The sequence below is a fragment of the Ranitomeya variabilis genome, chromosome 1, assembly GCF_051348905.1.
Source record: "Ranitomeya variabilis isolate aRanVar5 chromosome 1, aRanVar5.hap1, whole genome shotgun sequence".
Lineage (NCBI taxonomy): Eukaryota > Metazoa > Chordata > Amphibia > Anura > Dendrobatidae > Ranitomeya > Ranitomeya variabilis.
Genome location: NC_135232.1, coordinates 365187178 through 365213726, shown reverse-complemented (window position 1 = coordinate 365213726; position 26549 = coordinate 365187178). Strand labels below are relative to the sequence as shown.

General features: G+C 45.5%; 1 protein-coding gene and 1 long non-coding RNA gene across 3 annotated transcripts in view; one reads left to right on the top strand and one right to left on the bottom strand.

Annotated features, from left to right (window-relative positions):
* Positions 1–26549, bottom strand: part of GKAP1 (G kinase anchoring protein 1) — a 63197-nt gene that overhangs the window by 16158 nt on the left and 20490 nt on the right. For both annotated transcript variants that reach the window (XM_077248983.1, XM_077248984.1), the window contains exons 4-7: positions 24440–24580; positions 11101–11178; positions 10830–10953; positions 8465–8487 (exon numbers count right to left, since the gene is read on the bottom strand). In XM_077248983.1, coding sequence (XP_077105098.1) covers positions 8465–8487; positions 10830–10953; positions 11101–11178; positions 24440–24580 — 366 coding nt within the window. The remainder of the gene's footprint in view (positions 1–8464; positions 8488–10829; positions 10954–11100; positions 11179–24439; positions 24581–26549) is intronic.
* The window catches only part of LOC143759844 (uncharacterized), a 279692-nt gene that overhangs the window by 235893 nt on the left and 17250 nt on the right, over positions 1–26549 (top strand). The window lies entirely within an intron of this gene.

The window sequence follows — 26549 nt, the reverse complement described above, 5'->3', positions numbered from 1 at the left end:
TTTGCGGTTTCCATAGGGTTTACATGTAAATGGAAACGCTATGGAAACTGCTGCGGACCCGCAGCATCAAAATTGCGGCGGTTCCGCGGTAAAAACCGCGAAGTGTGAACATGGCCCGAGTCTGTCTGGGATTACATGAAGAGACAGAAGGATGTGCACAAAAGATCTGTGGAGAGTTTCTCCATTGATGTTAGGAACACCCTTCCTGCAGAATTTCTCCAAAAGCTGTGTACAATTGTTCATAGAATTGATGTGTTGATGGCAAAGTGTGGTCACCTCAAAATATTGATTTTATGTAGATTTCTCATTTGTTCATTCACTATGTTTCTTAACTAACAAAATGCAAACTAATAACATTTCTATTTTTTGGAAGCAATCTTACTCTGCACCTTTTTTCCCCACACCTGCCTAAATTTTTTGACAATACTCTATGTCCAAATTGAGATAAAATTGTTTTAAAACTCAGTATTTGCATGTTTACCAAGGTAATAATTTCCTGGAAAAGATACAAAAACACCGTATTTTCCGCTTTGTAAGACGCACTTTATTTCCCCCAAGTTTGGGGGGGGGGAATGGGGGTGCGTCTTACAAAGCAGATATACCGCTTACCGTTACAGGCTGGGATGAGGGGGTGTCAGCCGCCGCCCGCCACCGCTGCTGCCCCGGGTGATGCTGGAGGCTCCGATGCTGCGGGGAGCTCTGGCGACATTTTGTGAAAGACCAGAGCCCCCCGGCAGTTTTTCCATGCGTTCCTGTATGACTGACTCCGGGAAAATGGCCGCCGGAATCTCGGGAGATGAGATTTCAGCACCGAGATCTCATCTATAGAGATTCCGGCGGCCATTTTCCCGGAGTCAGTCATACAGGAACGCATGGACGAACTGCCGGAGGGCTCTGGTCTTTCACAAAATGTCGGCAGAGCCCCCCGCAGCACCGGAGACAGCCCTGCAGCACCGGAGCCCCCCTGCAGACCCCCTCATCCCAGCCTGCAGCACAGGAGCCCCCCTGCAGACCCCCTCATCCCAGCCTGCAGCACAGGAGCCCCCCTGCAGACCCCCTCATCCCAGCCTGCAGCACAGGAGCCCCCCTGCAGACCCCCTCATCCCAGCCTGCAGCAATGCTCCACTCCTGCCTCCAGCAACGACTCTGGGACCCTGTTCCACTGCAGCCACAACCCCTGGTAAGTAATAAGACGCATGGATTATAAGACGCCCCACCAATTTATTAAAAAAAGTTTTTTCCTATTTTTCTCCTCAAAATTTGGGGTGCGCCTTATAATCCGGAGCGTCTTACAATGCGAAAAATACGATAGTTTCCTAGAAATTGTCCTTACATGTTTTTCAATACAAAGCTCACAGTGAACTTTACTAATAAAAATAAGCAGGGAACACGAGTAAAAAATATTCATATTCACTGAGCCATAGGACACATTAGAACTAAACAAGAAAAAAATAGAAAATGGGTAAACTTGAAAATGGGAATGTTATGTTGATCTCTAATGAGTTGGTGAAGAGCAACATTTATCACCTATTCCCAGGATCGGTGATAAATCTATGATCAGTGGTGTAGCAACTCTACTTATCACGAAAACAGGGGTCACTTGCACTACAGCTCCTTTCATTTCGAGGTTTTTTTTTTTTTCTGTCTTCCAAGAACCATAAGGCTGACAGCACACTGCATTTTTGCGGCATTTTTTCCACATGGCATTGGCCCAAATATGCTGAGGAATCCTTATGCCAGCATAGTCAATGAGAATCCTGAGTGCTGTGCAAATGATCAGTAATTTTCCTTTCCAAATTTGTGCTGCTTTTAAACTCGTAGCATGTCAATTCTTTGTGCAGCGTTTTTCACCCATTGATTTCAATTGAGTCAGTCAAATACGTAGCAAAAACGCAGGTATAAAAAGGTTTGCAGATTTGCTGGAGTTTTTGCTTGCACTTTTATGTACTTCCTATGGTGTTTCTCACGCTGTCATCTGTCTGACAGCGCAAGAAACACCAGTGCGGCAGTTCTGATCGGCGGCAACATTACCATTGGTAGATTGTTACTGTCTGCGCTGCGGGGTCATGCTGTTAGCGTGACCCACGGTAAAAAGCATACCACAGGTTACCAGCTGATGAGAGACTAACACTCCCATCAGCCAACACCTGCTGTCACCGATTACAGTGGGAGCAGGCGGCTGCTGATAGGTGTAGTCATCAGCCGGAGCTTATGCGCAAAATAAAAAAGTTAAAATAAATATTGACATAAAAATATAAAGGAGGTATTCTTGGTACTCACCGTAAAATCTTTCTTGGAACTTTCATTTGGGTCACAGGAAACTATGGGTGTATGCTCCTGTAGCTAGGAGGCTGACACTATGCAAAAAATAAAAAATAAAAGAGGAAAATAGCTCCTCAGCAGTATACACCCACTGACCCACCGACTGGCACAAAGCTCGTCAGTTAGTAGTAAAGCAGTAGGAGAAGCAACAATAACAAAACTATGTACAAGCCCAACAAAAGGCATGTAGGCCCAACCTGCTACACCTTTCTGCCCAAGCCAGCATCCGGCATGGGTATGAACCCTGTAGAACTTTGCAAAGATGACCAGGTCACAGCCTTGCAAATCTGAGATGCAGAGGCCTGGTGGCGAATGGCCCAGGAAGCCCCCCACTGCCCGGGTAGAGTGAGCCCTTACACCAAGAGGAGGACATCGTTCCTTGACGCAATACGCCTCCAGTAGCGGGCGATGGTAGGTTTGGCAGCTGGGAGCCCCTTAAGACGACCCTCAATAATGACAAACAAGGAGTCAGTGTCGAAAAGACAGTTCTTGAGAGAGAGAAACAAAGGGCTTTGACCAAATCCAGCTTGTGGAGAGACTTCTCCAGGGGATGGAATGGAAGACACAGAGAAAGTAGAACATTCTCGGCATTAATGTGGAAGGAAGAGACCACCTTAGGCAGGAAGGAAGGGACAGGTCAGAAGCAAACTTGTCCTGATGAAGAACGTGAAACAGGGAGCAGCAAGATAGTGCCGCCAGCTCAGAGACTCTCCTAATGGATCTGATGGCTACCAAAAAGGCAACCTTCCATGAAAGGAGGGAAAACAATTACTGAATGGGTTCAAAAGGCAGTTGCTGAAGAACACTTAGTACGAGAATTAAGATCCCATGGCCTACCGGGGGGATGATGCGTGGGCGTCAGGCAAGCGACACCCTGAAGAAAGGTCTGGACCTGGGGACGAGAGGCCAGCTTTAGCTGGAAAACAACTGAAAGCGTGGAGACCTGACCCATAAAAGTATTGAGGGCAAGACCAGAACCAAGGCCAGACTGCAGAAAGGCTAGTATGGACGGAAGGGAAAAAGACATAGGAATGGAATTATCTTCTCTCCAGCGAAAGAAGGCCTTCCAATTTCTACGGTAAATGCACGAGGGGACACGGGCTTTCTGGCTTTTATCATGGTCTGTATGACCTGAGGAGAAAAACCGGCCTCCCTCAGAAAGGTGGCCTCAAGAGCCATGCCGTTAAATTCAGAGACTAGTGGAAGATGGGGCCCTGTGAGTAGGTCTTGGAAGCCTCTAGTGGACGTCCACGAGGAGGTTCACTAACTCAGCGTACCAGATCCTTCTGGGCCAATACGAAGCTACCAGGATTAATGGAACAGACTCCACCTTGACCTTTTTTTACGAGCGTCAGAATCAGAGGAAGAGCAGGAAAAAGATAGGGCAGCTGGCTACAAAATGAGGGTCCACCATGTCAAAGACTGTTTCACCTGGAGGGAAAGCCAAATGGGATGGTCCAGAAAAGTGATCCTCTTGTCCCAAGCTGACAGGAGGGGCCAGTTGAAGGGGACGGGTATGGAACTGGGAAAAGGGTACAGCTTCCATGGCGGCAATCATCTTCCATAGTATGCTCATGCAGAGGCGCAGGGGATGTGGAGATAGTCTCAGGGAATGGATCCCCAGGCGGAGAGAGGAGATCTTTTCTTCTGGAAGAAGGACCTTGGAACAAGCTGTATAGAACAGCATGCCCAAGAACACCAGGTGTGTAGTGGAATATAGTAGGAGAGGTGCAGGCATGGGCATCCCTGGGATTGGGCATAAGTGAGGGCCTTAGAGGTAGTGCTGTTGAGGGCTTAGCCCTTGATGAGAAAGATAGTCAGTCAGGACAGAAGCTATCCGAAGTCGGCGACAGTTCAGTTGTGGCTGCGTGCTGTGTCCCACAGATCCATGCTGTAATGTACAGCAGAGCTGTGTGCAGGCTTTGAGCTGATGAGAGCTGGAGGAAGAGGCAAGGACTGGACGCTGTAGGTGAGCCTGCTGATTGGCTGTCCCGCTGAGAGCGTGGACTGGCCTGAAGGAAGAGGCCCTCTGATAGGCTTAAAAGTGCGCGATGATCGCGCGCACAGATGGTGGCGCATATGACAGGGGGCGTGGCCCGGTAAAGAAGAAGAAGAGAGATGAGCTCTCTCATTGGATTCAACAGCGAGTGCACTGGAAAGCACGCCCTGATTGGCAGGAAAAATGGGAAGGGGCGTGTTTGAAAAAGGAGGCGGGCCATGTCGGGTGAAGGCCCAAAGCCGGGGACTAAGAGAGAGGGCATGGTGAGCATTGCAGCGCATTGTAGCCTGCGGTGTCTGGACCCCGGGGCGGACAAGGGATGTACCTTAAAAGTGAGTCCCGATCCTTCTTCGCTCATGAGGAGGACGTCAGGATTCTTCGGTGGATGGGGGTCACTGGGTCATCGCATCCTCCTTCCCGCACCGTCATGGATCCGGACGGTGCAGAAGACGGTGTCAACCCCTAAAAGGGGGGGCTTGGGCGGGGCACAGACGAGTGACCACCGTCTTCCTCCCGGCCCGCTCCGAGGAGAGGGCTAGGGTGGGGAAAAGAGCCAAGAACGGCCACCGGCAATCACCCTGAAGCACAGTGAGGTGACAGGGGACTGGGTCTTGCCCTGCTGGTCTGAGGGTGGGGATGTGGGTGACATCATACTGCTTTCTCGGTCACAAGAGTGCGGGTAAACAGGGTAGGAAATACACCCTTTGAAGGTAACCTGAAAGAAAAAAACAAAATAAAAAACAGCAGGGTGACCTGAAAAGGAAAAGACAGATCAGGGATCAGATCCTGGCCTGCCTCCTACTGACACTAAGCTTAAATTGCTTTGTGCCAGTCGGTGGGTGTATATTGCTGAGGAGGAGCCATTTTCCGTTTTTTTTTTTTTTTCTAGTATTGTGTCAGCCTTTTAGCGAAAGCATCATACACCCATGGTTACCTGTGTCCCCCAATGAAGCGATAAAGAAATACACAGTACATACTCATCCTACACCATATTTTTTGGACCACAAGACGCACCTAGGTTTTAGAGGAGGAAATGAGAAAAAAAATTGAAGCAAAAAATGTGGTCAATTCTGTTTAACCCCTTCATGACCTTGGGATTTTCCATTTTTTACGTGTTTGTTTTTCGCTCCCCTCCTTCCCAGAGCCATAACTTTTTTATTTTTCCGTCAATATGGCCATGTGAGGGCTTATTTTTTTGCAAGACGAGTTGTACTTTTGAACAACATCATTGGTTTTACCATGTCGTCTACTAGAAAATGGGAAAAAAAATTCCAAGTGCGGTGAAATTGCAAAAAATGTGCAATCCCATGAGTGTTTATTGTTTGGCTTTTTTGCTAGGTTCACTAAATGCTAAAACTGACCTGCCATTATGATTCTCCAGGTCATTACGAGTTCATAGACACCAAATATGTCTAGGTTATTTTTGATCTAAGTCGTGAAAAAAAATGCCAAACTTTGCTTTAAAAAAAATTGCGCCATTTTCAGATACCCGTAGCGTCTCCATTTTTCGTGATCTGGGGGTCAGGTGAGTGTTTATTTTTTGCGCGCCGAGCTGACGTTTTTAGTGATACCATTTTGGTGCAGATACGGTCTTTTGATCGCCCGTTATTGCATTTTAATGCAATGTCGCGGCGACCAAAAAAACGTAATTCGGGCTATCAGGTCAATCCTTTTTTTTTTTTTTATTGATAGATCGGGAGATTCTGAACTCGGCGATAGCAAATGTGTATATTTTATTTTTATTTTGAATGGGGCGAAAGGGGGGTGATTTAAACTTTTATATATTTTTTGTATTTATTTCATTTTTTTTTTTTTTACTTTTGCCATACTTCAATAGCCTCTTTGGGAGGCTAGAAGCTGGCATAGTCTGATTGGCTCTGCTACATAGCAGCGATCATCAGATCGCTGCTATGTAGCTGAATTACAGGCTTCCTATGAACGCCGACCACAGGGTGGCGCTCACAGCAAGCCGGCATCAGCAACCATAGAGGTCTCAAGGAGGCCTCTGGTTACTATGCCGATGCATCGCTGACCCCCGAACATGTGACGGGGGTCGGCGATGCGCGCATTTCCGGCCGGATGCGGTAGTTAAATGTCGCTATTGTCAAGGTGAAAATATACTTTCTTATATACTTTTTTTGTACTTTATATATCTTATACTGTGAAATAATAAGTTTTTCCTATCTGCTAGCTAATGCACATGTAATTGTATCTAAAGATGGCTGCCAGTGTTCATTCTTCACCTCAGTTTAGAATTTGAAGGGTTAAGTATATTTCTCCTGAAAAGATAACTCTGGAATGTGAAGAAAGAAGTAACCACCAGAAGACGTCCAGCGAATCAGGAGGAGATTGAGCACTGGACGTATGCTGCTGAAACCCCGCCTATTGCATTCCCTTTTAGTATTGTGTATCTTAAAATAAAGTTCAGTTGCTGTGACGGTTACACACATGTGTGTGGATCCACGAGCATGCACTAAGATTGAACCAGCTACCTGTCTGACTCATTCTTACCCGGTACCACATGCTTATAGTTTAATTTGGAATGACTGGTGAAGGAAGGATGTATTTGTCGTTACGACCCCGACACTATCAGCATTTGACAGCGGCATTTAACTAGTTAATAGCGGCGGGTGGATCGCGATTCCACTTCCGCTATTGCGCACACATGTCAGCTATACAAAACAGCTGACATGTCGCGGCTTTGATGTCTGTTTCAAATCGCCATTTCCTGAGAACCATAACATTTTAATTCTTTGGATTATAGAGTTCTAGTAGAGCTGTAGTTTTTATTGGTACAATTGTGGGTTTCATATGACAACTTCAGTTTTTGTGACATTACAGGAAAAAAAAAAAAACTACCATTTTATTTTTTGTCCATATTGGCATTCCTGTTATGGGGAAAATATTATTTGTTATTATTCAAAGTTAATTAAAATAAAAAAAAAAGTTATTTTTAGATTTCGACTCCCCTAAATCTTTATTTTTTTCATATTTAAAAAAAAGAAAAAAATATATTATATATATATATTTACCATTCTTAGTAGTGCCATTAAGTGACATGAACCTGCTATCACTTGACACCTACACAATAGTCTATTGCATTGTTTCTAATCTACTAAGAAGCTCATTTCTAAAGTTCCTAAGCCCCCACTCCCCTTTTCCTTTCCTCCTAAATGCGGATATGAGGATTGACAATGACTTCAAGAGGTTAAGGTACCTTCACATTAAGCGACGCTGCAGCGATAGCGACAACTATGCCGATCGCTGCAGCGTCGCTGTTTGATCGCTGGAGAGATGTCACACAGACCGCTCTCCAGCGACCAACGATGCCGAGGCCCCCGGGTAACCAGGGTAAACATCGGGTTGCTAAGCGCAGGGCCGCGCTTAGTAACCCGATGTTTACCCTGGTTACCAGCGTAAAATGTAAAAAAAACAAATAGTACATACTTACATTTGCGTCCCCCGGCGTCCGCTTCCTGCACTGACTGAGCGCCGGACCCAACAGCAGAGCGGTGACGTCACCGCTGTGCTCTGCTTTCACTTTACGGCGCTCAGTCAGTGTGGGAAGCGGACGCCGGGGGATGCGAAGGTGAGTATGTACGGTTTGTTTTTTTTACATTTTACACTGGTAACCAGGGTAAACATCGGGTTACTAAGCGCGGCCCTGTGCTTAGTAACCCGATGTTTACCCTGGTTACCAGTGTAAAACATCGCTGGTATCGTTGCTTTTGGTGTCAAACACGACGATACACGCCGGTCTGACGACCAAATAAAGTTCTGAACTTTGTTCAACGACCAGCGATATCACAGCGGGATCCTGATCGCTGCTGCGTGTCAAACACAACGATATTGCTAGCCAGGACGCTGCAACGTCACAGATCGCTAGCGATATCGTTTAGTGTGAAGGTACCTTTAGGTTGCCCTCTGTATAACACAGCCAGCACCTGCTGTGTGAGTGGGCTCAGCCTCTGTCTATTGACGTTAATAGAAAACATACAATAAAAACCTATGATACCCAAAGGGGGAAACGATGCAGAAGAATCAACAATTGTGAAAAAAAATGAATACAAATTATGCAGCAAAATCTGGTACAGAATGCTCTGCTCCGAGTAGGGAGACAGTAAGGAAAGATTATACACTTACCTCAAGCTTTTTCACAGACTGTTCTGGAAGCAAACAAACAAAAAAGCATGAATGTCAAACTACCAAGGAAAGCTCCTCTGATGTATTAGTATCTTAAACATCTTTATTAATTGGACCTTTCCCTCACTGGCAGTAATGACAAATCACTAATAGCAGTCCGCTATTTTATCATATATCATCAAACCCATCATCATGGAGAACTTACCATATATACTCGTGTATAAGCAGAGTTTTTCAGCACTTTTTTTGTGCTGAAAATGCCCCCCTTGGCTTATACACGAGTCACTGTCCAAGAAGACGGTGGGGGAGGGGGAGCAGCGGAGCAGCAGGTGACAGGAGGCAGAAGCCAGCTGCTGTGGCTAAAGCCGGTGCCCACTGCTAAAAAGAAATTAATATTCATTTACTTTCTCTTATAGCGCCGCGCACAGTATCAGCACAGTCGCCAGCTTCAAATCAGCTGCCAGGCTATTACGGTGCCTGCTCATTAAGGTAATAAATATTTACCTCTCTCCACTCCCTTGGACGTGGAGAGAGATAAACTTTCATTACACCTTAATGATCGGGGGATACATGATCGCTCGGCAGCAGGAACTGCTGGCACAGGAATGAGATGCAGCGAGGGCGCACAGGGAAGGTAAATAGGCTATATTTTTTTAATGCTTTTCTCATGGGGGTCACACATACAAGGATGGGGATAAGGAGCCAAGCAGACAAGGATGGGAAAAAGGAGCCATGCATACAAGGATGGGGATGAGGAACCATGCATTCCAGGATGAGGATGAGGAACCAAGCATACCAGGATGGGCATGAGGAACCATGCATACCAGGATGGGGATAAGGAGCCAAGCATACCAGGATAGGGATTAGGGGACAATGCATACCAGGCTTATACTAGAGTCAATAAGTTTTTCCTGTTTTTCCTAGGCAAAATTAGGTGCATCGGCTTATACATGAGTATATACGGTATATGTACACCATCCACTGGGTACAGGTAAATAGCATGGGCTTAGGAAGTGCGCAGCCGCCATACATGACATGTGCCTCTGACTGCAAATACTGGAGCTAGCTACAGTCACTGCGGTTTATACATTTAGAGGCTCCTGTCCGTCACAGAAAGCGGCATTTATAAAGTTCTATCATGCTTACAATGTGATAGTGGGTTGCCTTGTAAGGACCCCCATCGTTGTTCCCACAAATCTCAGTTGGGGCTTTAAGGCTGCTTTCACACTAGTGTCGGGTACGGGCCCGTCGCAGTGCGTCGGGCCGACGCATGCTGTGAAAGAAATGCCCGACATGGGCAGCGGAAGCAGTCTTACGACGCTTCCGCTGCCCCATTGCAAGGTCCGGGGAGGAGGGGGCGGAGTTTTGGCCGCGCATGCGCGGTCGAAAATGGTGGACTCGACGCACAAAAAAACGTTACATGTAACTTTTTTTGTGGCGGCGGTCCGCCAAAACACGACGCAACCGTCGCACGAAGGTTGCGACGTGTGGCAATACGTCGCAATGCGTCGGTAATGTTAGTCTATGGGGAAAAACCGCATCCTGCAGACAACTTTGCAGGATGCGTTTTTTCTCCTGAACGACGCATTGCAACGTATTGCAAACGACGCTAGTGTGAAAGTAGCCTAAAGGAAATTATTAGCTCCTCTAAATACTGCAATATCGTGGTTTTGAAATACATAGTACAAGCAAACGAAAAAATCTAAATTTCTTTGGAAAACTTAAAAATAAACAAATACCGTAAATTATAAAATTATTAGAAAAAAGAAACCTGGCATCACCTCCTTCTCTCAATTCAGAAATGAAGAAAAAACAAAAACAAACAGTTGGCGTTATCGTCTCGGAAAAATTAGCGCTAAGAAAATATAAAATGAATTCACCCATATGGTAAGCTAAGCAAAAGAAAAAAAAATACTATCAAAAGTTGTATGTACCCTAAAGAGGCATCAATAAAAATGAAAAAAGAAAAAAAAAAAACCAATGGTTAAACTTACAGAAACAAACCAATAATACATTATATATGATTCTCAGGGGGATCTATATTTGGGACATAGATCTTAACAGCTCATTTACATATTAAGACGTGGATTTCACAGAAACCATTCATCGGATCTTTTATTCAGCTTATAGCCTTCATGCCCATATAGACGTCTTAGGAGGGCTGATCTTACTGACAGATCCATTTTAATGAATCTTGTCAGTGCACTACAGGGAGTGCTTCATTAAGACCGATGTGCCCTACACCTTTCTGAAGGAATCGCCCCCATTGTGCATATTGTTTTCTCTTACTTCATATCTGCATTCAGTCACATTACATTTCCAGTAACAACACTATAGTAGATGTACATTAGAGCAAGAAGCTCACCTTCTGCCTGGAAGTCTTTGAGAGACACTGTAAGAGGCTTCTCCTTTCCTTGTTGGTTCTTCCGTTTATCCTTTTTATTTGTTCTTTTTGACTGAGGTGATACATTTTCTCTACCGTCATTTTCCTAAAATAAAAAATGGGGCATAATATTTTGTGGTTGAACCATTTCCTAAATAACTTTCCCCCACTCCTTGAGATCCTAAAGTCAGAGCTCTGCCATTGTGCGTTTCTTGCTGTTCTACAATATCCCACATACATAAACATAACGTACCTTTTTCAGCTCTTCGTATTCCAGCTTGCTTAGCATTAAGGCTTTTTCAAGGTCTGCTTCATACATATCAGATGTAATCTACAGAAAAAAAATGAAAGACATTTTTATTTAAATCTGTATTCCCATGATAATATATATTTCACAATTACACTTCTGTAGCATTGCATATTTGCACTCCTTCCAGACATACCTGTGTGTCATTGTGGCAATACCTTCATCTTTAGGACCTACAGGTGTGTCATGGTAATCACAAGGGCACAGTAGAAGTGCCCACACGATCTCTGACAGTTGTTAGGCTTAGATGGTTACCGAGCTCATTAAGCAACAGCCAAGGCCAGCACTAGCCAGCAAGGCACAATGTGAAAAAAAAAAATCATAGAAGCCATATTGCAAAAAAAGACGGATGATTGGTCATTAAAGGGTTATTGCTGGAAGTTAGTAGGTTACCATCAGTAATAATGCTCCCAGAGTGCAGCCCCAATAATAATGCCCCTACAAAAAAAAAAAAAACCCCTCACGTAATTTTCTCCCCAGATGTCCAAAGCCACAAAGTCCTTTTCTGTCCTTGCAAGCAAGAGCAGGCCAGCACAGGCGGCGCAACACAGTGCCGCCAACGTGCTGCCTGTACTGGGACGCTGACATCTTGAATATTGTAGGTCTACAGAAGCTTGCTGCCTAAAAAAAAATAGTGAGATTTAGGGACAAGAGTTTTCAGCCCTCTCCTCCGGATCAAACTGTATACAGTCATGGCCAAAAGTATTGACACCCCTGCAATTCTGTCAGATAATACTCAGTTTCTTCCTGAAAATGATTGCAAACACAAATTCTTTGTTATTATTATCTTCATTTAATTTGTCTTAAATGAAAACATTACAACACAAAAAGAATTGTCCTAAAGCCAAATTGGATATAATTCCACACCAAACATAAAAAAGGGGGTGGACAAAAGTATTGGCACTATTCGAAAAATCATGTGATGCTTCTCTAATTTGTGTAATTAACAGCACCTGTAACTTACCTGTGGCACCTAACAGGTGTTGGCAATAGCTAAATCACACTTGCAGCCAGCTGACATGGATTAGAGTTGACTCAACCTCTGTCCTGTGTCCTTGTGTGTACCACATTGAGCATGGAGAACAGAAAGAAGACCAAAGAACTGTCTGAGGACTTGAGAAACCAAATTGTGAGGAAGCATGAGCAATCTCAAGGCTACAAGTCCATCTCCAAAGACCTGAATGTTCCTGTGTCTATCGTGCGCAGTGTCATCAAGAAGTTTAAAGCCCATGGCACTGTGGCTAACCTCCCTAGATGTGGACGGAAAAGAAAAATTGACAAGAGATTTCAACGCAAGATTGTGCGGATGTTGGATAAAGAACCTCGACTAACATCCAAACAAGTTCAAGCTGCCCTGCAGTCCGTGGGTACAACAGTGTCAACCCGTACTATCCGTCGGCGTCTGAATGAAATGGGACTGTATGGTAGGAGACCCAGGAAGACCCCACTTCTTACCCCAAGACATAAAAAAGCCAGGCTGGAGTTTGCCAAAACTTACCTGAAAAAGCCTAAAACGTTTTGGAAGAATGTTCTCTGGTCAGATAAGACAAAAGTAGAGCTTTTTGGGCAAATGCATCAACAGAGTTTACAGGAGAAAAAAACGAGGCATTCAAAGAAAAGAATACGGTCCCTACAGTCAAACATGGCGGAGGTTCCCTGATGTTTTGGGGTTGCTTTGCTACCTCTGTCACTGGACTGCTTGACCGTGTGCATGGCATTATGAAGTCTGAAGACTACCAACAAATTTTGCAGCATAATGTAGGGCCCAGTGTGAGAAAGCTGGGTCTCCCTCAGAGGTCATGGGTCTTCCAGCAGGACAATGACCCAAAACACACTTCAAAAAGCACTAGAAAATGGTTTCTGAGAAAGCACTGGAGACTTCTAAGGAGGCCAGCAATGAGTCCAGACCTGAATCCCATAGAACACCTGTGGAGAGATCTAAAAATGGCAGTTTGGAGAAGGCACCCTTCAAATAACAGGGACCTGGAGCAGTTTGCCAAACAAGAATGGTCTAAAATTCCAGCAGAGCATTGTAAGAAACTCACTGATGGTTACCGGAAGCGGTTGGTCGTGCTGAAGGTTGTGCAACCAAGTATTAGGCTGAGGGTGCCAATACTTTTGTCTGGCCCATTATTGGAGTTGTGTGTGAAATGATCAATGTTTTGCTTTTTGCTTCATTCTCTTCTCTGAGTATTATCTGACAGAATTGCAGGGGTGTCAATACTTTTGGCCATGACTGTAGGTGTCATGTTGACGCCAATACAGTTCACACTGTCGGAAATTAAGGGCTCCAAGCCAGAAGTCGGGGACCCGAGCCCCATATGTCTGCCAGTAGCGATGCCACTGCCTGGCGCTTGCTGGGCTACAAAATATTCATGAGACACTACAGGATTTCGCTAGCCACAAGTGACGATTGAAGAAACCTGCACTATAGTATAATTAAAAAAACTCCATAAAAACCCTTTAAAAACTTTCAGAATTCAAAGTGTAATTCTTTATCAAGCTGTCTTGTATAGAAAACTTACTGTACAAAGATTTTTGTGTGTGAAAAAAAATATCTTAAGTCACTTACCATTAATGGGATTTTGCAGAGCCCATGACAGCATCAACAGAGAGCATCTGCCCATCCAGGACAGGAAACCCACTGAAATAGAAGGGCCGTGCCTCTACTCTGCATCACTTGGTTTAAAGAGCATGAGAGGACCTCCAAACAATCAATAGTACATACCTACACCAAATTATCACCACTCACTAAATGTAATCATTCCACCTGAAAACATCCACCCTCAACTGGTGATAAGAGGGGGAAAATGCAAAAAGGTGCTGTCATTGGTTCTGCAACATCCCATTATGCTGCTTTCACACTAGCGTCGGCCCGACGAATACTGTGCAAAAAATGGCCGACGTGGGCAGCAGAAGCAGTCTTACGACGCTTCCGCTGCCCCATTGCAAAGTCCGGGGAGGAGGGGGCGGAGTTTCGGCCGCGCATGCGCGGTCGAAAATGGCGGTCTCGATGCACAAAAAAAGTTACATGTAACTTTTTTGTGGCGGCGGTGCGCCAAAACACGGCGCAACCGTCGCACGATGGTTGCGACGTGTGGCACTGCATCACTAATAAAAGTCTATGGAGAAAAAAACGCATCCTGCGGGCAACTTTGCAGGATGCGTTTTTAATCCACAAGGACACATTGCGACGTGCAGTGCACGACGCTAGTGTGAAAGTAGCCTTACCGGTAAGTAACTAAGATTTTTCCCTTCACACATGCCAGCACCACCTGAGAGATTTCTATAGAATAACCATCCACTTTACAGAGGGACCACCAATTGTACAACCCTTCTACCAAAGGTTAGATCAGTTGTGGAGGATAAGTCCAGCCTGTAGTGCCTATAAAATGTTGAAGGAGAGGACCAAGTTGCTGCCTTACATATCTGGTCGATTGATACCTCCGCCTTCCCTGCCCAAGAAGGGCAATTGCTAGAGTGGAATGAGCGTTAATGCCTTCTGGCACGGACACACTAATATGCAGATAAGCTATACTTATGACCTCCCTAATCCACCTTGCTAAGGTGCTCTTTGAGACTTTAAGCCCTTTCCTAGCCCCCTGAAAATACATGAACAACGATTGTGTTTTCCTCCACCCTTTAGTTGCTTCTATATATTTAATTAGGGCTCTTCTGACATCTAAAATAAGAAACTGTTCTTCTCTTGAGTTTTTGGTGTCCTATTATTATTATCTACTAGATGGCAGCCCGATTCTAAAGAATCGGGAGTCTAGAATCCATATATACTTTATTTATTCAAATGTAAGAATAATACAATTAATAAATAATAGTAAGAAAGAACAAAAAATGGCTGCACTCACCAGCTCTTGACAATTCTTGACAGTACGGCACATTTCTGATTGGTCGCCAATCAGAAAAGTGCCGCGCACCACGAAGGCATATATCTTTGTCAACCCTGAGCGGGTGTAGGACGCTGGTGACGTCACTTATCTCCAGACATTATCTCCGGACAAAGCCACGGAAGTTGGCACAAATTGCCGGAAGTAGTATTCTAGGCAATTATATATTAGATTTTAATGTTATCAGTGTTTACCTTTGAACGTTTATATTGTATTGTCCTGTCACCAGCCATGTGTACGATTATCGGCCGAAAGCCTCTCTGGAACCAATAATCACCCCATGTAAAGGTATCTTTATAAGTTAAAGATTCAGAATACTATGACTTTTATCATATCCTGAACAGTCAAGTTTTTTATGAACCGTTAAGGTTTTCTGGTTGAAGTAAAAAAAACTGAGTGTTTACAGTTTGAAACCATAAAATGTTGAAAAATTATGTCATTCTTGAGTATATCACTCAATGGTGCTCATAAACGTGTCAAATTTGATCTATAATATACTTTAATATACGTTACTTTAATCTTTAATATACTTAAGAACAGGGCCCCAGACATCACACAGGGGGTCTGAAACACCGCACAGTGGTCCAAAATATCGCTGTGCTCTGCCTGGGGCCCCATATGCTGCCTGGGGCCCCTGTGCTCTGCCTGGGGCCCCATATGCTGCCTGGGGCCCCTGTGCTCTGCCTGGGGCCCCATGTTCTGCCTGGGGCCCCTGTGCTCTGCCTGGGGCCCCATACGCTGCCTGGGGCCCCTGTGCTCTGCCTGGGGCCCCTGTGCTCTGCCTGGGGCCCCTGTGCTCTACCTGGGACCACTGTGCTCTGCCTGGGGCCCCATATGCTGCCTGGGGCCCCTGTGCTCTGCCTGGGGCCCCATGTGCTCTGCCTGGGGCCCCATGTGCTCTGCCTGGGGCCCCATGTGCTCTGCCTGGGGCCCCATGTGCTCTGCCTGGGGCCCCATGTGCTCTGCCTGGGGCCCCTGTGCTCTGCCTGGGGCCCCTGTGCTCTACCTGGGACCACTGTGCTCTGCCTGGGGCCCCATATGCTGCCTGGGGCCCCTGTGCTCTGCCTGGGGCCCCATGTGCTCTGCCTGGGGCCCCATGTGCTCTGCCTGGGGCCCCATGTGCTCTGCCTGGGGCCCCATGTGCTCTGCCTGGGGCCCCATGTGCTCTGCCTGGGGCCCCATGTGCTCTGCCTGGGGCCCCATGTGCTCTGCCTGGGGCCCCATGTGCTCTGCCTGGGGCCCCATGTGCTCTGCCTGGGGCCCCTGTGCTCTGCCTGGGGCCCCTGTGCTCTGCCTGGGGCCCCTGTGCTCTGCCTGGGGCCCCATATGCTGCCTGGGGCCCCTGTGCTCTGCCTGGGGCCCCATATGCTGCCTGGGGCCCCTGTGCTCTGCCTGGGGCCACTGTGCTCTGCCTGGGGCCCCATAGGCTGCCTGGGGCCCCTGTGCTCTGCCTGGGACCACTGTGCTCTGCCTGGGGCCCCATAGGCTGCCTGGGGCCCCTGTGCTCTGCCTGGGGCCCCTGTGCTCTGCCTGGGTGTAGGACACTGGTGACGTCACTTATCTCCGGACATTATCTCCGGACATTATCTCCGGACATTATCTCCGGACATTATCTCCGGACATTATCTCCGGACAAAGCCACGGAAGTTGGCACAAATTGCAGGAAGTAGTATTCTAGGCAATTATATATTAGATGGGCATTTCCTGAAGGAAATACATGGTGCTTGAACAGCGCTACCAGCTTTACAGCAGCACTTTTCACACACGGGACTGGGGGGCGCACTTACTTTTGCACCCGGGGGCGCACTTACTTTTGCACCCGGGGGCGCACTTACTTTTGGTGGGCGGGGCCCCTCGGCCTCCGCTTTGGTGGGCGGGGACCCTCGGCCTCCGCTTTGGTGGGCGGGGACCCTCGGCCTCCGCTTTGGTGGGCGGGGACCCTCGGCCTCCGCTTTGGTGGGCGGGGACCCTCGGCCTCCGCTGTGGTGGGCGGGGACCCTCGGCCTCCGCTGTGGTGGGCGGGGACCCTCGGCCTCCGCTGTGGTGGGCGGGGCCCCTCGGCCTCCGCTGTGGTGGGCGGGGCCGGGCCCCTCGGCCTCCGCTGTGGTGGGCGGGGCCGGGCCCCTCGGCCTCCGCTTTGGTGGGCGGGGCCGCTCGGCCTTCAATTTGGTGGGCGGGGCTCCTCGGCCTCCGATTTGGTTGGCGGGGCCCCTCGGCCTCCGATTTGGTGTGTGCTCTGCCTGGGGCCACTGTGCTCTGCCTGGGGCCCCATATGCTGCCTGGGGCCCCTGTGCTCTGCCTGGGGCCCCATATGCTGCCTGGGGCCCCTGTGCTCTGCCTGGGGCCCCATGTTCTGCCTGGGGCCACTGTGCTCTGCCTGGGTGTAGGACACTGGTGACGTCACTTATCTCCGGACATTAGCTCCGGACAATAGCTCCGGACAAAGCCACGGAAGTTGGCACAAATTGCAGGAAGTAGTATTCTAGGCAATTATATATTAGATTTACATAGCACCATTAATTCCATGGTGCTGTACATGAGAAAGGGGTTACGTACAGAGTTATAGATATCGTTTACAGTAAACAAATTTATAATGACAGACTGGTACAGAGGGGAGAGGACCCTATCCTTGCGGACTTACATTCTATGGGATAATGGGGAAGAGACAGAAGGTCGGGGGTGCTGCGGCTTGGGCAGAATGGTTATTGCAGGCTGTAGGCTTTCCTGAAGAGATGGGTTTTCAGGTTCAGTCTGAAGGATCCTATGGAACTTCTTAACCACCGTTGGTAGGTAGGCCGGGTAAGGTCTCAAGACCACTCTATCTTCCAGCACCAGGTGAGTGTATGGGGGATTTAGTGACAAAGGCCCAAATATCACTGACTCTACGAACTGATGTTAAAGCTATGACTTATGACCTTAAGGGTGAGATTTTTTTATGGAAACTTGATGTAAGGGCTCAAAGGGGCTTTTCGTCAGAGCTTCTTTAACTAGATTCAAATCCCAAGGAGGAATGTTTGGGCTGGGGATCGGTCTAGATCTATGACAGGATTTGTTAAACTGCACAATCCAACTATTGGCTGCTAGATTACAATTGCACAGTGCCCCTAAGGCAGAAACCTGAATCTTAGGGGTGCTGGTGGACAACTCCAGCTTTAACCCTGTTCGAAGAAATTCAAGTGTGCCCGCAGGATGCGTTTTTTTTACCATTGACTTTTACTCACCATGTTCGACCTAGGACATACTGCGGCAGATGGCACAGTGATTCCAGGAGAGACGAAGGAGGTGGACCAGGTGCTACACCAGGACAGACCTCGGGTGGATGGCAGCTGACCCCCAAGGGACTCAAGGCAGGGATGGTGGACTGGCCAAGTACAGACAGGCTTAGCTGAAAGAATAGCTGGCACAACTGACACATTAACAGGTACTGACAGACACAACAGGTATCTTCATAAACAGGTGCCGGTGGGCCCGGTGGATGGAGAGGCAGGCAGGCGGGCACGGTTGAGCGGTACAGGTATATGAATACCAGTACTGGGACCTGAGAACTAGCAAGCACATCAGACTTACAAACAACGTTGCTCAGGCATTTCCATGCTGGAGGAGGTGCCTGAAATAGTAGGAGTCCTCCAGCTATTGACTGGGGACATTTTAGAGAAGCGTGCACGCGCCCCCAACCACAGTGCCCGACACAGGGGCCGCGGTGGTGAGTAAACTGGTGTCTCTGACTGGGAACACTGGAGCTACTTATGGGATGATCAGTGTGTCTTATTCCCGAATATGAGCCATCATCTCTGCCACAAATTCTGTAAACACCCTTGGCACCATAGAGAGGCCAAAGGGTAGGGCTCTGAATTGAAAATGTCTTTTGCTCCATCCCATGGATAGAGCCACCCTTAGATAGTTCTGATGGACTACATGAATTGGAACACGGTAGTATGCATCTTTCAGATTCAATGTCACCATGTAGCAATCTGGGAACGGAAGTCTTATGACAGTCCTTATTGATTCCATCTTGAAGGGACATTGAATAAAAAAGAAAATCTTTAGTCTTTTTAAATTGACAATCGTTCTGAAGGTTCCGTCTTTTTTTTTTTTTTTTTTTTAATCAGAAAGAAGAGGGACTCCTAAACATAAATCTGGGATTCCTTCTTTTCTTATTATCCCAATTGTCCTGACTGGGAGGCCTTCCTTTGATATATTTCTAACTCAGAAAGGACCTACACCTGAAGGTGGCTACTGGCAAACTGGGGAACCCTTTCTTTTTATTCTCCACCTTCTCTAGGATGCCATCCAATGTTTGCCCAAAAAGAAACGCTCCTTCACAGGGAACGGATCATATCTTGGATTTTGACTGTGCATCCCATGGCCAGCATTTTAACCATAATGCTTTTCTAGCTGACTTAGAGAGCTGCAGATCTTGCCGCCAACCTCATTGAGTCCGCCGAGGCATCCGATAGAAAGGATATTGCCCCCTGTACTAAAGGTAGATTAGACAGGATCCTTTCCCTAGGGACATTGTCTTTAAACTGCTCCTCCAACTGTTGTAGCCAGACCATTATTGACCTTGCAGCATAAATCCCTGCAATAGCGGGTCTCAGAGTGCCACGGCCAGATAAGCCGCCTTTCCAGCTACCGGGTCAGGCCTGGGACTCTTCGAGCCGCACCTTTTCTTAAGGTCTGTCATCAAAGACAGGAAACCCAAAGATGTGGAGGAGAGGTGCCATCCTTTTATTTCAGTGGTTTTCCTGTCCTGGATGGGTGTGTCCTCTCGCAGGCGGTGCTGTCATGGGTGAAGGGACAAATATATGTTAAATGGGTTGTCCCACAAACAAAAGTTCTGTTGAAGTGATAGAAAATTGAAAATTAAACATTTTCACAATTGGATATAATTAAAAATGTTGCTGTGCCGAGATGAACATATAATGCTGCCCTGGCTTCTGACCATGGAGGGCACCTGTGTTTGACCTGATTAGACAGAAGGAGGGAGAAGTTAATATTCTCTACTGATACCGCTGGCAGGGACTAGTGTTTATAATGCTACTCTTCCCTGCTTGTTACTTTCATCTCTGTAGCGAGCGATGGCATCTGCTATGGATGAGGATCTTTGGACTCAAATCAATAATTCACCAGTGGGAGTATGAGTGCTCAGGCTCCAGACATATAAGCCGATTTTTCGGTTATATGTTTGGCCCCTGATCTCTCGTATTGCACAGGTGATTTACTGAGGCGAGCTCCAAAAGTCCTCAGTAGAGATGAGTGGAACAATTAGCAGGACTCCGTCCATCAGCCAGGCCATTAGTCTCTAGTCGCTGGGTGTGAGCTCTCAGGGTCTCTTAGCTTTCAGGATCCTCGGCACAGCTTTTGATTAGTCAGGGCTGGCGGGACATCACCTATGTGTCTTTCTGCAATGATGAACTTTTGTCCATTTGGTAACCCTATACTATATACTTCGTTATATCGGTTAAGCTGTACAGTGGGGCAAAAAAGTATTTAGTCAGTCAGCAATAGTGCAAGCTCCACCACTTAAAAAGATGAGAGGCGTCTGTAATTTACATCATAGGTAGACCTCAACTATGGGAGACAAACTGAGACAAAAAAATCCAGAAAGTCACATTGTCTGTTTTTTTATCATTTTATTTGCATATTCTGGTGGAAAATAAGTATTTGGTCAGAAACAAAATTTCATCTCAATACTTTGTAATACATCCTTTGTTGGCAATGACAGAGGTCAAACGTTTTCTGTAAGTCTTCACAAGGTTGCCACACACTGTTGTTGGTATGTTGGCCCATTCCTCCATGCAGATCTCCTCTAGGGCAGTGATGTTTTTGGCTTTTCGCTTGGCAACACGGACTTTCAACTCCCTCCAAAGGTTTTCTATAGGGTTGAGATCTGGAGACTGGCTAGGCCACTCCAGGACCTTGAAATGCTTCTTACGAAGCCACTCCTTCGTTGCCCTGGCGGTGTGCTTTGGATCATTGTCATGTTGAAAGACCCAGCCACGTTTCATCTTCAATGCCCTTGCTGATGGAAGGAGGTTTGCACTCAAAATCTCACGATACATCGCCCCATTCATTCTTTCATGTACCCGGATCAGTCGTCCTGGCCCCTTTGCAGAGAAACAGCCCCAAAGCATGATGTTTCCACCACCATGCTTTACAGTAGGAATGGTGTTTGATGGATGCAACTCCGTATTCTTTTTCCTCCAAACACGACAAGTTGTGTTTCTACCAAACAGTTCCAGTTTGGTTTCATCAGACCATAGGACATTCTCCCAAAACTCCTCTGGATCATCCAAATGCTCTCTAGCAAACTTCAGACGGGCCCAGACATGTACTGGCTTAAGCAGTGGGACACGTCTGGCACTGCAGGATCTGAGTCCATGGTGGCGTAGTGTGTTACTTATGGTAGGCCTTGTTACATTGGTCCCAGCTCTCTGCAGTTCATTCACTAGGTCCCCCCGCGTGGTTCTGGGATTTTTGCTCACCGTTCTTGTGATCATTCTGACCCCACGGGGTGGGATTTTGCGTGGAGCCCCAGATCGAGGGAGATTATCAGTGGTCTTGAATGTCTTCCATTTTCTAATTATTGCTCCCACTGTTGATTTCTTCACTCCAAGCTGGTTGGCTATTGCAGATTCAATCTTCCCAGCCTGGTGCAGGGCTACAATTTTGTTTCTGGTGTCCTTTGACAGCTCTTTGGTCTTCACCATAGTGGAGTTTGGAGTCAGACTGTTTGAGGGTGTGCACAGGTGTCTTTTTATACTGATAACAAGTTTAAACAGGTGCCATTACTACAGGTAATGAGTGGAGGAAAGAGGAGACTCTTAAAGAAGAAGTTGCAGGTCTGTGAGAGCCAGAAATCTTGATTGTTTGTTTCTGACCAAATACTTATTTTCCACCAGAATATGCAAATAAAATGATAAAAAAAAACAGACAATGTGATTTTGGGTCATTCCATATCAAGTGATCCAAATATGAATATTTTTTTTACCTTACGTCTTTAGATTTTTTTTATTTTTTGTTTTTATGAAGTACAACTTTAGTTAATTACAAATTAAAAGTTTAGAATTTTTTTCTTCATCGGTTAATTTTGTACAGATTTTTAAAGTTTTGAAAAGCATGGATTTTGGCCTGGTATGGCTTTACATTTTTTATCATATCTCGGGCTAGAATTAAGACATAGAGGTGGGAGAGGCATCATTTTTCTCAGAACGGTACTGGCTTTCATTTGATATGTCACAAGACTATGTTTCTTTATATTTTGTTTTGGAGAAATCAAACTAAAAATTTTGATGTGCAATTCTGAAAAAAACGTATGTTTTAAAATTGTGAAAACATGCATGTGTGTTACTCGTGTCCTTGTTTATATTTATACAGGGATTCAACTTGGGATCTATCACATTTGTATTTTTTTTTTTTTTTTTTAAGCCTTGAATCATCTGATTTTATGTTTGTGTGAGTTTCTTCCTTTTTTCTTTTCAAATTACAACTTACTGCATTCAACATTTATATGTAACAATAAAGAAACACAAAAAACAAATACCAAAGTGCCAGAATAAATACATCTTAATCATCATAACAACTTGCTCAGCATTTTCAACCTGAATTCATTGAACAAGCCAAAAGAAAAAACGTGATCATATCCTCAAGTGTGGTTTTCTAAATACAGTCTCGTCCTAATTATGTTAAAAATAAGATTAAAAGAACCAATATTTCAACCACCTATTTATACATGGAACAATTTTTTTTCTACTATATCACTAAACATGTCATTTATGAAGTGTTTAAGAAGAATAGTCCAGTGGTTAAATCCTCGTACTATAAAATATGAACTAATCAAACAATTAGTAGTAGGTTTTTACACTGGCCTTCTATCATCAATGTGTCCCTTCTAGTGGGTGAAATGTCATCTTGTCCATAAGCGCTCACTAGCAGTGGCCATTTCCTTCTGTGTCAGAGTATGTGCGGCCTGTCATGGTGCTCGGCTCCACCTGAGTTAATATCTGATTTTTGTTCACTTTTACAATGTCTGATTTTCTTGGATACACATAGGACGGCGCTGGACCAGAAGGTGCAGAAAAGTCACTTCTACGTCTTCATTTTCACAATCTTTGGAGAGTCCAGTAGCTGCCAGCGCCGATCATATTCACAGGTCACATCACCTGTTGTCATCCATTGCCGATCTTGTGCCGCCTTCTACCACTTCATGGACGTCACTGTCTATATTTCCACTACATGGGATGACAGTCCGGTATTGCTGAGTCCCTGCGATGGGTTCTGCTTCCTGTAACTGTTATAACAAACTCTCCTCCTCCTCTTTGTAGTCCTGGTTTGTACAATACATGAACTGGCTGTTAAGAGTATTTTTCTCCCTCCATTTGAGGAGTTGCCTCTCCTGGGTGATAAGATTTGGTGTGAATATGGCCTCTGGAGGCTGGAGCTGCCGGCCTGTCATCTGCTCTGCAGTCACTGTGTACCCCTGGTCATTCTCAGCCCTAACAAAGCTTCTCCTCTGTCCTCTCCTGCTTCTATGTGGTAACATAATAAAATAATACAGGAATATCTAACAATCATGGATTATTTGGTAAATATGGACCCTACACTGTTAGACCACAGGCTGAACAGATCTGAAATCAAGATTTTTGAACTGACACTGTAATAGTTTTATTTTTTAAAATATGATCCCATCATGATCCCATCTTGTGTTTTGGTACAGATGTGTCTAGGCGTATAACAGGCACATGTGCAGTTTTTGAAATTTTTAAATTAAACGTTTTTTTCGGAAATGCGTTTTAAAGTTTTGCGCCTGCGTTCGCATAGGTAAATTATTATCAAAGATACTCGTGTGACATATCTGGTGAAAGCCTGTACTGTTCTGAGTAGAATGGTGTTTATTTTGTTTCTCTCTCTCTTTTCTAGCCTGAGTTATGGGGAGAAATGTAAAGGCAGGCAACACCGAAATTCGCACTTTTTCCGAACTTTGAAAATCAATAAAAAATAAAAAAAAAATCTAGAATTTTTTTTTCCTTCGCATTTTGCATTCTCTGACACACTATTACCAAATAACAAAATCTCAAAAGAATTAAAAATATAGTGGTAAAAATCATTGGTTCACTTGACATGGAATGACCCTTTTCTGGATTTTTTTGTCTCAGTTTGTCTCCCATAGTTGAGGTCTACCTATGATGTAAATTACAGACGCCTCTCATCTTTTTAAGTGGTGGAACTTGCACTATTGCTGACTGACTAAATACTTTTTTGCCCCACTGTATATGTACACTTGCTTTTGTCACTTTTACCATATGACCTTTCAGGTTCAGGATATTTTCTATATTGTAAATGCACAAGAATGCTTATGTCAGCATGGGCTTATATTCAGGTACCTGTTCATCCTTCTGTCGCCACTGCTGCCAATCTTCTTCTTGAGACTCCTTAGGCAGGCTGTGTACTGCGGAATTCTGCTGAGAGCCACCACTGGTGTGTGAAGACTTTTGAGGAATTTTTTTAAAGGCAAGGTTCCGGAGCTGTAAAATATTAAAAAGCAGAACATAAAACTTGTCTTAAAGGGGCACTACCAACTCACACATGTATGGCATATCCATAGGATATGTGGGGGAATTCACATGTTTACTGAGAAAATTACTGCGTTCCCGTGCGGTCGGCGGGCGCTTCAAAACAATGCATCCGCACACATCCGCATGTCCTGCGTACCCAATGTTAAAGATAGGTACGCAGGACGCATGTAGAAGTATGCGGAAGAAGGCGTGGCTTAGCGGAGGAAGTACGCAGCCCTCCGCAAAGCCCCCGAACGCTAATGTGAACTTAGCCCAAGACACATGTCTGTCCAGCCTCTGCTTAAAGACTTCCATTGAAGGAAAACTCCCTGCCTCTGGTGGTAGCCTGTTCCATTCATTGATCACCCTCACTGTCAAAAAGTTTTTTCTAATATCTAATCTGTATCTTCTCCCTTTCAGTTTAATTCCATTGCTCCTCATGTTTCCATGTGCAAATAAGAATAAGGATGAACCCTCTAAACTTTGACATCCCTTCAGATATTTGTAGACTACTATTAAGTCTCCTCTTAGCCTTCTTTTTTGCAAGCTAAACATTCCCAAATCCTTTAACCATTCCTGGCAGGACATACTTTGCAGTCCGCTCACCATCCTAGGAGCTCTTCTCTGAACTTGCTCCAGTTTTTCCATGTTGCATTTAAAATGTGGTGCCCAGAACGGGACACAATATTCCAGATGCGGCCTGACCAAGGAGCAGTAGAGGGGTATAATTGCTTCACATTGTCTCTAGACTCTATGCTTCTCTATACAGCCTAGAACTGTGTTTGCCTTTTTGCTGCTGCATCACACTGTTGACTCATGTGCGGTCTGTGATCTATTAGTATTCCCAAGTCTTTTTCACATGTGCTGTTGCTTAGTTCTATTCCTCACAGTCTGTCGATGTATTTTTCGTTTTCTTGCCAAGATATAGAATCTTGCATTTCTACCTGTTAAATATTCTATTAGTCACTTGCCATTGTTCAAGCTTATCTAGACCCTTCGGAATCCTCTCTGGCTTCTCTAGTGTTAGCTATTCCTCCTAGCTTTGCACTGTCTGCAAATTTGATCAGTTTACCTTCAGTTCCTTTATCTAGATCAGTGTTCCCCAACTCCGGTCCTCAAGAGCCACCAACAGGTCATGTTTTCAAGATTCCCTTAGTATTGCCCAGGTGATAATTGCATCACCTTCACAGGCAATAATTCCATCACCTGTGAAATACTAAGGAAATCCTGAAAACATGAAATGTTGGTGGCTCTTGAGGACTGGGGTTGGGGGAACACTGATCTATATCATTTATAAAATATTCTGAACACTACTGGTACCAAGACAGAGCTCTGTGGTACCCCACTTGAAACACTCTTCTAATTGGATGTGCAACCATTTATTACCACTCTTTGAGTACGATCACTGAGCCAGTTCTGAATCTACCTAACCATAGCCATGTTAATAACATACTTGGTCATTTTTTCAAAAAGGATAGTATGAGATTCTTTATCAAATGCTTTTCTGAAGTCAAGATATAGTATATCTACCGCCTGACCTAACCAGTCAGTGACTCCATCATACATGGAAATTAGATTAGTCTGGCATGACTTGTTTGCTGCAAACCTATGCTGGCTCTGGTTAATTACTGTATTGTTCAAAGATCTTTCTTGGTATAGAAGTAAGGCTCACTGGCCTATAATTTTCTGGCTCCAACTTCTTCTTTCCTTTTTTGAAGATAGGGACAACATTTGCCCTTCTCCAATCTTCTGGGACTTCTCCTGTTTTCCAGGATTTTTCAAAGATTCTAGCTAGTGGTTCTGCAATTTCCTCTGCTAACTTTTAGCATCCTGAGATGTAAGTGCAGCGCCCCAGAGTCCTGGTCGTTGCAGTACTGTTGCTCTGCCACTAAGGGGAGTGATGGTACGTCTGATGGCACTTTGCAGGTATCACAGACAC